The sequence below is a fragment of the Polyodon spathula genome, chromosome 50 (assembly GCF_017654505.1).
Source record: "Polyodon spathula isolate WHYD16114869_AA chromosome 50, ASM1765450v1, whole genome shotgun sequence".
Taxonomy (NCBI): Eukaryota; Metazoa; Chordata; class Actinopteri; order Acipenseriformes; family Polyodontidae; genus Polyodon; species Polyodon spathula.
Window position 1 is genome coordinate 2587729 of NC_054583.1, and position 11970 is coordinate 2599698.

At 45.4% G+C, this 11970-nt stretch overlaps 1 protein-coding gene across 1 annotated transcript; it reads right to left on the reverse strand.

The window, feature by feature from the left end:
* Nucleotides 1-5504: 5504 nt before the first annotated feature.
* On the reverse strand, nt 5505-11752 carry efs (embryonal Fyn-associated substrate; the record flags this gene model as incomplete). The annotated part of the gene is given in 6 exon segments (XM_041238752.1): nt 5505-7154; nt 7381-7461; nt 7941-8888; nt 9271-9411; nt 10366-10753; nt 10755-11752. Coding segments are annotated over 6 exon segments (2994 nt in total), but the record flags the coding sequence as incomplete, so codon positions are not given.
* Between the last annotated feature and the right edge of the window lie 218 nt (nt 11753-11970).

An 11970-nucleotide genomic window follows, 5' to 3' on the forward strand; every position in this document is an offset into this window, starting at 1 on the left:
AATACAGTGCGATACAGGGCACGGCACATTCAATACAGTGCGATACAGGGCAAGGCACATTCAATACAGTGCGATACAGGGCAAGGCACATTCAATACAGTGCGATACAGGGCAAGGCACATTCAATACAGTGCGATACAGGGCATAGCACATTCAATACAGTGCGATACAGGGCAAGGCACATTCAATACAGTGCGATACAGGGCAAGGCACATTCAATACAGTGCGATACAGGGCACGGCACATTCAATACAGTGCGATACAGGGCATAGCACATTCAATACAGTGCGATACAGGGCATAGCACATTCAATACAGTGCGATACAGGGCATAGCACATTCAATACAGTGCGATACAGGGCATAGCACATTCAATACAGTGCGATACAGGGCAAGGCACATTCAATACAGTGCGATACAGGGCAAGGCACATTCAATACAGTGCGATACAGGGCATAGCACATTCAATACAGTGCGATACAGGGCATACATTCAATACAGTGCGATACAGGGCATAGCACATTCAATACAGTGCGATACAGGGCATAACACATTCAATACAGTGCGATACAGGGCATAGGCACATTCAATACAGTGCGATACAGGGCATTCATTCAATACAGTGCGATACAGGGCAAGGCACATTCTGTGCGATACAGGGCATAACATTCAATACAGTGCGATACAGGGCATGGCACATTCAATACAGTGCGATACAGGGCATAGCACATTCAATACAGTGCGATACAGGGCATAGCACATTCAATACAGTGCGATACAGGGCATGGCACATTCAATACAGTGCGATACAGGGCAGGCACATTCAATACAGTGCGATACAGGGCAAGGCACATTCAATACAGTGCGATACAGGGCAAGGCACATTCAATACAGTGCGATACAGGGCAAGGCACATTCAATACAGTGCGATACAGGGCAAGGCACATTCAATACAGTGCGATACAGGGCACAGCACATTCAATACAGTGCGATACAGGGCACAGCACATTCAATACAGTGCGATACAGGGCAAGGCACATTCAATACAGTGCGATACAGGGCAAGGCACATTCAATACAGTGCGATACAGGGCAAGGCACATTCAATACAGTGCGATACAGGGCATTTTAAGCACATTCAATACAGTGCGATACAGGGCAAGGCACATTCAATACAGTGCGATACAGGGCACAGCACATTCAATACAGTGCGATACAGGGCATACATTCAATACAGTGCGATACAGGGCATAGCACATTCAATACAGTGCGATACAGGGCATAGCACATTCGTACAGTGCGTTACAGTTATGCACATTCAATACAGTGCGATACAGGGCATAGTCACATAATGTCCCGTACAGTGCAAGTTATGTCACATATTTCCCGTACAGTGCGATACAAGGCATGTCACATGCGATACAGTGCGTACAGGGGTCCCGCACATTGTGTAAGTACAGTGCGATACAGGGCCATGGTATTGTAAGTAAGTTTTTATGTCACGCTATTCCGTACCGTACAGTAGCACGCTATCCGTCCCGAATTTTAACATTTCATACAGTGCCCAGTACAGTGTAAGTATACAGGCACATATTCAATACAGTGCGTGTTTTAAGGGGCGGCATCGGCACATTCAATACAGTGCGATACAGGGCAGAGAAACATGTGCACAGGGCATAATGGCACATTCAATACCCAGGCAAGGCACATTCAATACAGTGCGATACAGGGCATAGCACATTCAATACAGTGCGATACAGGGCATAGCACATTCAATACAGTGCGATACAGGGCATAGCACATTCAATACAGTGCGATACAGGGCATGGCACATTCAATACAGTGCGATACAGGGCATGGCACATTCAATACAGTGCGATACAGGGCATGGCACATTCAATACAGTGCGATACAGGGCATGGCACATTCAATACAGTGCGATACAGGGCATAGCACATTCAATACAGTGAGATACAGGGCATGGCACATTCAATACAGTGCGATACAGGGCATGGCACATTCAATACAGTGCGATACAGGGCATAGCACATTCAATACAGTGCGATACAGGGCATAACACATTCAATACAGTGCAATACAACAGTAAAAAAACAATGCAAATACATTAACTAATGGCTCAAGATTGAGATTATTCAGCTAAAAGTGCTAAATACGGTTTGTATTTGTCACTTTAAGCACATAGTTTTATTTATTTATATGTTATGTCTTTATTTATTTTATTTTTTAGCAGTTCTAGTTTTTTTTTTTTTTTAAGTAGTTCATTTTTAGTGATAGGATGATTCTACAGTTCAAATGACGTGCATACACACTGACACCAGTCAATCACACAACCAGCGACTGTTAAGAACCTGCGGCAGGTTCCCGGACTCTGAATCTTCGCGCCTGCGCAGTTATCAGCCTCAGAGCCCATCCCCGGGTTCGAGTCTCGCACCGCCGCCCTGCCCAATTCTGCATGCTTTGAAAGTTTTCTCTTTCAAGTTTGTCTGTGTGATTACTTAAGCATTCACCGCCATTCTGGTTCAGTCTGAACTTTCAGTATTACAAATTAAATGCATGTTTTGGACACCATTTCCCGCGTTCCTTTCTGCACATCAGAAGGACTTTTGTCAGAAATGTTGTATATATATATATATATGTAAATAAAATGTGGTGCATGGAAAAAGCCAAATCAATTATTGAAGAGTGACCAGGAACGGGCGTGGCTCGGGGTTCGCTTTTTTTGGGCTTGATTTGAAGGACGAGGTCGCTATTTCTCTCTAACTCTGGCAACCCTGTTGTTTCTGACGCATGCTGTTGTAAAATGGTGGATAGGGGAGCGGCGCGATCGGATGCCCAAATCAAGGCACTTTGACATCTGAAGCGGTGAAAATCGGTCGAGGAGGACTTCAGAGTTCAAAGCGAAACGCACGCATTGTGATTAAACGTACCTTGTGTTTGTATCAGACAAAGCCACCACGTTCTCGCTAAAAAGCGTTATGTTTTCCTGGTTGTAAACATTAAATACAGTGCAATGTGGGATAATGTCATTTTAAGACCCACAGTCCATTGCGCTGCTAGGACTGTTACTTTGTATCATAGGCGCAAATAATATATATATATATATATATATGAGATATATATATATATACCAAGTATATATATAGATAGATTTTATACAGATATATACCCAATACATAGTAACATTGCATGTAAAGTACACACGACTCTGAGAACTTAGAATCTTTGAAGAAACTGCCTTTGGGGAATTTAAACAAAAACTGGACCCCAATAAGACATATTTCTGTAAAAAAGACATTTTCCAGAATTACATAAAAAAAAAAAAAAAAAAAAAAATTCTGTTAATTCATCTAAAGGATGATGCATAGATATTATAGATAGATATATATATATATAAATCGTATATATATATATATATATACAGCTCTAAAGAGCCAATTTCCAAACGTTTCGGTTTGTTTACATACTTTTGTCGAGGGAAAGTGTGTTTGAAAACAAACAGTGGAGGTACTTATAGGCTTTGGACGCCATGGCAACCACTCTCATTTATTTCTATTTAAATCGATTTATGTGATTGTGATGTCATCCATTCTTTCTCACAGCATAACATCTATAAATGGTCACTTCATCGGCTACTGTGCAAAAAAAAAAATCATAAATATCGAATCACAAATGTCAATTGATACCGAGGCAAGCAGTGGTACGGAGCGGAAGGATGGGATAACAGTGCATTTAAGCTTTCTGGTCACACCAAAGATCCTGCGGTAAGATCAGCAACATTGTACAGGTTGGTCTGCACTGCACTGAACACACGGGGAGAGTTCTGCTTTATTAAACTAGGTTAACAACTTGCATAGTGTATATTTTTCAATGCATGCCTTGGTTCCTTCAGAGTCTTGAGTTCATTTGCCCTGCACTGGCAGTACACAGCCACCTAGTGGCAAACATCAATTATACACCGTGTTTTAACTTGCATTTCCACAAACCACAAAAGAAGAAAATCACATTCTTTTCAGACGAAAAAAAAAGGAGTCATACAAAATTGTGGACGTGTGTGTATACCACACTAAAATTATTTTTCGTGCCATTTAGTTAAAAAAAAACAAAAAAAAAAAAAAAAAAAACCACTCAAATCAAAGTAGTTTTTCGACGTCTGTATAAATCTGTAGCGGAGAATATACCACATTCTAATATATTATAATATATATATATGTGTGTAAGATGCTACAGGATATAAGATCTAAAGATATATATATATATATATATATATATATATATATATATATATATATATATATAGATTTCATGAACCCTGAGCTTCTATATCTCTAACGAAAACGTTTGAGAAAAAGCTTGTTCATTAAGAAGCATTGCTTGTGCAAACTCGCCCAAGAAAAACCAGTAAACTGGTCCAGCAGGTTTAAGCCTCCGTTCCTTATTAACCCCGTCTTCAGAGTCAAGTGATGTGGTCGATTCAGTGGGAAATAAAACACAGTAATATTGCATATATATTACTGTGGAATGGATAACAAATGCAAGAGAAACCAGCCCCCTTCTCAGAGTGTACTGCTTTGCTATCTCCCCTGGATAAAGCACAGCGCAGTGAAGATAATGAACCAGCCTCCTTCTCAAAGCATAGTGAAGATAATGAACCAGCCCCCTTCTCAAAGCACAGAGAAGATAATGAACCAGCCCCCTTCTCAAAGCACAGAGAAGATAATGAACCAGCCCCCTTCTCAAAGCACAGTGAAGATAATGAACCAGCCCCCTTCTCAAAGCACAGTGAAGATAATGAACCAGCCCCCTTCTCAAAGCACAGAGAAGATAATGAACCAGCCCCCTTCTCAAAGCACAGAGAAGATAATGAACCAGCCCCCTTCTCAAAGCACAAAGAGGAAAATGAACCAGCCCCCTTCTCAGAGTTTACTGCTTTGCCCCCCCCCCCCCTTGTGCAACCATTCTGAGGGGTTCTTACTGCAATTTACTCAAATACTGTGTTTAAAATAGACATGTGCCTAGCAGTCTGCCACTGTGGATCAAGTTTGTTTTGCTGGCAGTGCCCGACCTGTGCACTAGATGGCGCTGGTTAATAAGACACTTTGGAGCAGGGGTCTCCAGCCTTGGTCCTGGAGAGACTCAATCCTGCAGGCTTTATAGGTGTCTTTACATCAACACTGGCTCAAGATCTGGAACACCTGTTAATCTTGACTAATTAAGCCAATAATTGGTTCAATTAAGTAACTGCGAGATTGGTTGAAATGAAAACCAACAGCCACAGTAGCTCTCCAGGACCAGGGTTGGAGACCCTGCTTTGGAGGATCTTGCCAGCGATGCATCTGGCAGGTGAATTTAAAAATGAAGTGAAATCCACTGATTTCTGCAGACACACGAGTACTTACCTGCCCTCATACCACACTAGACAGGGATAGAGGATTGACTGGACAGATTCATTTAATCAGTGAAATCAGTGCAATAAAATAGACTGAAATCAAGGTGTCAAATCAATTTATTATTAAAAAAAAACAGGAGAGACTTACATGTCGCTTTATAGCATGAGAAAAGGTCAGTGTACAGATGAACTCGTATTTAAAAACAATCAAACCAACCTTACAAAACCGAACCATTGAAAGTTATTGTGGATTTAACAGCTACCCACAATCCTGGATTGTAAATAACGCAGAGCAACCAAAACACCAGAGAAGTAAGGAATCGATATTAGTGAATTCTTTGTTCTTATAAACTGGTCATTGATGCAAACCTGGGCAGGACCTTGTTCATTCCCTTGGATAAGGTTTAAAGTAATTGTAGCAAACAAAATAATTCCAAATGTTTTCTCCGGTTTCAAATGGGCAGTTTTGAAAGGAAGGCATGTTTTAGCAAACATGCGTTTACATTTTCAATCATCTACTGAGATCAAGAATTCTCTGTTTGCAAGACTCGTTTTGCAACTGTCATGTACTTACTAGTTCAACCAGAGTAAAATTATCCCCACCCCTTCACAGGCTTCATTCCTGTCAATAACCAATCAGCTGCTTCCCCTGCTGACTGACAAGCTTTCAGCCAGTGATCCCTGATACTAACAGACTTCTGGAAAGCATGGCTTGCAACAGAGATTTCTTGAACTCAGTGCAGTACCACATTTCAAACAAATGTAACACATGTATCTTACAAACCTGCAAATCTGAGACCAGTGTAGCAGCTTCATACACAAAGCAGTGCAGCAGCTTCATACACAAAGCAGTGCAGCAGCTTCATACACAAAGCAGTGCAGCAGCTTCATACACAAAGCAGTGCAGCAGCTTCATACACAAAGCAGTGCAGCAGCTTCATACACAAAGCAGTGCAGCAGCTTCATACACAAAGCAGTGTAGCAGCTTCATACACAAAGCAGTGCAGCAGCTTCATACACAAAGCAGTGCAGCAGCTTCATACACAAAGCAGGTTCGATTCATGGAATTGTATTGCGAGCTCCAATCATTTTAAAACCAGCAGACACCCTATCTCTCTCTCTCTCTCTCTCTCTCTCTCTCTCTCTCTCTCTCTAACAATAGTTCATTTAGGCGTGAAGGAATGAGATCAGTCATCTCCACTTGATTTGGATTGTAGACAACTGCAGAAAAAAAAAAAAAGTCCACAAAGATTTTTTTTATTTTTATTTTTTGCTTTTTAAAAAGAAAAAAAAAAAAAAAAATCATTTTGGTCACGAAGGGTTGGCCATTCTGGGCAAGAGACTTGCAAATCGCACTGCATGCTGGGAGAGTTCCGCCACCCGGTTCACCATTTCCTGGAGAGCGGAGACTGATGGGTAATGCAGGGCTGCCCCTTTGGTTGCCAGGACAACCACCTTGAGCGCCTGACATAGGTGGGCCCCCGAGGTCGTGACCTTTGACCTGACCTCTGGGGAGGCCAGGAGACGGGACAGAGTGTCCCCGATGAAGACCAGCTTGTGTGCTGTCACGATGACAAGCTTCCCCTTGGAAACGAAGGCCCTGGGCGGCTGGTTCCCCTGCACGCTGGTGAAGAGGGAGTCGATGGCATCGTTGAGGGAGACAAGGTGAGCCTGGCTCTGCTCCGAGTAGAATGAGAGAAGCTGTCGGTCTTCTGAGGAGAGAGGGAGGGCCGGGGGGGTCCGAGTCACCTAAAACAGGAGAGGAAACATTCAGTTAGGCTTCTTAAATAGGGAACGTCAGCGACATCCGGCCCCCAACGTCAAGGCTGGAAATTCAACACAGAGCTGTCAGCCTCAGGACTGCACACGTGAGACTCGTGAAGAGAGCTCTCTTAAAGCTGACGCTGCAACACGTTTGCTATGCGTTTCTCTGCAGAGAGCTCTGTTGAAAGGGGTTTGCTGGTTCGTGTCCCACCTTGTCAGTTGTAGAGGGAGGGTCTGGCGCTGGCAGGATATTCTCCGTTGGCATCGCAGGGGAGTCTGGCTCAGGCTTTCCCTGAAGATTCAAACACAAGCACATCTCAGTAGGATAATATTGATAGAATTTCGGCCGTTTAATTTACCAACTCTAAAGAACCAACAAGTCAAACAAGGGTCTAAAAGTACCCCGACACTGTGGCAAGTGCCGCCTCCTAATAGAAACACTGTCTACTGGACTTCATAGTCCAGGATGTAAACATTTCCACGTGCTAAGGTTAAGGATTCTACTAAACGTTTAACATTTTCAAACACATTCATGTCAAAGACAGAGGTCAGCAGGGTGTGTGCAGTATAGGGATCTATTCTTCTCTACACAATGCTGCACACGCGCACACACACACACACACTGACAGAGACAAACACACAGACACACACACAGAGACAGAGAAACACACACACACACACACACACACACACACACCGACGCACACAGACACACACAGAAACAGAGAGAGACACACGCGCACATCGAAGCACAGTGAGAGACACACACACCTGCAGCTTGACGTATCCCCCACTCTCCCCAGCAGCAGGAATGGCTGTGGAGCTGCTCCCAGTCACAGAAACATTTCCAATCCCTTCGTATTCGTTCCCAGTCTCCTCTCTCCCTTCGTGGAGCAGGGGAGGGGGTGGGGGGGGCTGACCAAAGGTCCACTCCCCCCCACCCCCCCCAGTCCCCTTCCAGGGGGTGGCGCCAGGGGGGAGGGGTCTCTCCTGAATGCCGCTGCCCTTCCTCGTTAGTTTCAATTTCATTGGCTTCACCTCGGCCACCGGTAGAGCAGGCAGGGGGCGCCTGGAGAGAGACTCCTGAGAAGAGAGACGGGGCCTGTGGGCATGGCCTGTCAGGAGGGAGGCGGAGTCTTCCAAGGCCTTCCGGACCAATGAGAGCAGAGCATCCGGAGCAGCACCTCTGGAGAGGCTGGGGATGAAATCAGAGAGGCGACTGAGCACTTCGCCGAGCTCCCCGTGCTGCCTGGAGACAGACACTATCTCGGCCAACAGGGAGGCCAGCTCTCTGGGAGGAGGGGCGGGTCCTGAGGCAGCGCATTGAGCCGATTGGAGGAGGGCTGACAGTGCTTCCAGGCATGAGTCGGTGGAGGATTTCGATTGGCCGCTACCATTGCTCGAGATGGAGAGCCGGCGAATGAAATCTGGTTCTGTTAGAAGGTCCATTTCTTCCATCGCGATGCTGGCGGCGGGCAGGTCGTATATCCCACAATCCTCCGGGGCCTGGCCTGGGACAGAGTGCATGCCCCCCTCCTCCCGGACCCTCTGCTCGGGGTTCAGGATGGACGGCTGTCCCGCCAGAGAGGGGACGCTGTAAACGTCCTCTTCCACTTCCTCTTCCTGTCCCGCTGGCTCCGAGTCCTCTTTGTATGGCCTGTGGCATGCTGGGATGTTGTAGGTCTCTTCTCTGAGGAACATGGAGGGGACGTTGTAAACCTGATAGGAGACAAATATACAAAGTTACACAAAGCTGCATTTTTAACATTTCATCCAGAACTATTGAAACACTCATTAGAGCTGAATTCAAGTCTTTCTCAATGTCTTCAATGGACTTCAAAGCAGACAGACAGGCAGGGACACACATCTAACAAAGGCTACCTAACAAAACTTTAACATACAAGCTTAGTCTACATCACCCCCCTAACTATCATACCCTTATGTTAAGAATGTCCTGACCAAGTTTTATCACAATTACATAAGTGCTTCTCAGATAGACTTTATATTAGCAAGTCTGTCAGGAATCTGTCGGGGGCTCACAATAACACTGAAGATTGTGGCGGGTGTTTGGAATTGTTGCATAGCATGTGACAGCACTTACTTCCTGTTCCGCCTCTTGCAAGCGGTCGATCTGCTTGTCGTTGATGAATCGAGGCACATTGTAGATGCAGCTGTTGGAGTCTTCAGCAGGTGTAGGGGCAGCGAGAGACCCCCACCTAGTGGAGGGAGGTATATCATACACCTGGAAAGAAAGAAAAAAAACCAGCTGATCAGTTCCAGTTGCCTTCCACAGACATTTCTAACACAGGCTAGACCAGGCAAAATGTCTTTAAATCTAGTGCACCACTAGGGTATTGCCAGCAAAATAAACTCTGTCCGAAGTGGAGCCGGCTCTTCTGTAAAAGACATTGGCCACTCTAGCCTGATTACAAACACCATCAAAAGGTCAGGAGGAATATACTATGAAGGCTTCTGAAGCGCTGTAGTTATTAAAGTCATTTCAAAATGAGCGTGCGTCAGTGGGGAGACCAGAGTTTGGTTTGATCAGCACAAGTATGAGACAGATCTTTTAGGCAAGTACTGGAACCAGATACAAAAAAATACAACCAGTCACATGGAATGCAGCACTGAAGCTCTTAGTTTAACCTGTAAACCCCAGCGAGGACGAGGGAGAGCCCCAACAGTGGATTGCAAGAGCCAGTCAACCCGAGAAACCGCTAGTCCGGTAATCGCACGCCACGTGATTGAGACGGTTTCACACTGGCGTGGCCATTACAATACCTGTTCTGTAATGCCATTCAGAAATAGCTTTTAAAAAGACTTTTTAAAGCACAGTGCGCAACTGCACGATCACAAATAGAGCTGCCTTACACCACAACTCAGAAACAACTGCATGAGAAACTAGATTTGTTATTTCCATGCAGAGCTATTCGGATTAGGCTGTCCACAGAAATCAGGCGAGGGCGGCTGGTGTCGATCGGGCTGACTCCCCGTTCAGAGTGAATAAGAAGCAGCTGCTGGGGTTTGTGTGGATCGCTGTTCTCCGCAGAGTCTGAACACAAAGCAGTAATCATCACAAACCCAAGCAGCTGTTTTTTTAAGCGACACCAGCCACCCTCACCCGATCGTGAGCACCTGACTACTGTGGAGGTCTATTTTTTTACGAGATTGTTTACACTTTATAAAAGCAGCTTGCCTCTTCACTTCTGAAATTTTCATCATCCGGTTCCACATACTCCCCCTCTTCCTGTCCCTTCAGGGGTGCAGGGTCCGCCTCCCCCGAATTCCCACTGGGGATGGCTGCAGGAATCTGGTGTCCATCTTTCTCCCCCCTGAGTAGTAACTTTGGACTGTCCCGAACTGAAATGGGTGCCACCTTTTGGCATACTTTGGTTTGCCCCACTGGTGGTTTGTGCTGTACATGTTGCCCAAGACTCTGTTTTAATACATGGGACACCTTAGCAGTATTTCCACTACCCATAGACTTACTAAGGGCCTCCTGAGTTGATGTGGGGATTTCAGTTCTGGGGGCTCCCAAAACTTTGTGGCACATTTTGGGGGACTTATACATATTCTGGGCTTCACAAAATCTGGGATTCTTGTCTGGAATTTGGGCTTTGGTGTTTCCCAGTCGGGGCCAAATAGAAAGTCTGCGATCCCAAATCCTTGATCCCAGTCGGCGCTTGGTACACATTTTCCGGCGAGCTTTTTCCCAAATCGGATTTTTCCTGAAACGATGGAGAATGTCCCGCTGCATTTCTAAAAGCCAGTTTGGGATCAGTGGGAGCTTGATAAATATCTCCAGGTGGATGTTTAGCTGTGGGACACACATAGACGTTTCCCACCGCCTGTCTCGCAGCCTGAAACGCTGAAAGTTGGGCAGACCGCTCACCCAACCCCAATCTGGTCGGCTCCTGGTAGACCTGGTCACTCTGCAGAGCTGGTGCTTGGTAAACAGTCTCAGGCACTAAAGTCCCTCCAGTCGGCACCAAATATTCACTTGACACCACAGTAGGTGCTTGGTAAATCTCAGGTGCCTTTTGTTTCAGAGTCAGGTACACAATGTCCTGCTCTTCATAGGAGGGTGTCTGGTACAGATTGTCCCCCTGCTGTGTCTGATTCTGGGACACGGGTGCCTGGTACAGATTGTCCCCCTGCTGTGTCTGATTCTGGGACACGGGTGCCTGGTACAGATTGTCCCCCTGCTGTGTCTGATTCTGGGACACGGGTGTCTGGTACAGATTGTCCCCCTGCTGTGTCTGATTCTGGGACACGGGTGCCTGGTATATATTGTCCCCCTGCCGTGTCTGATTCTGGGACACAGGTGCCTGGTACAGATTGTCCCCCTGTGTGCCAGGACTCCCATTCCCAGAATCCTGGTTTTGGGATTGGAGCAGTCGGAGCCGGTTTCCTGGGACAATTCCTTGCCTCCCGTGGAGGGAGCACAGCCACCATCCCGGAACACCCCCCATGTCCTGTTCCAGCACCATCAGGATGTCCCCTTTCCGAAACGCCAGCTCGTCTGGACTTTCAGCTGCGTTGTCAAACAGAGCTTTTGCCAGGACCGTCTGAAAAGAGATGCACAGAGATTAATAAACATGTTGATATAGGAGTACATGGGTGGAAATAAGACTACAGTTGCACAGCCATTTTTATCCATTCCTGGTTTGACTATGAGTTTAATAATAATAATAATAATAATAATAATAATAATAATAATAATAATAATAATAATAATAAGACACACTGGGGTTGATCAAGCTGGTAATAAAACCTGGAATGGATGAAACAGCTCTGAAAT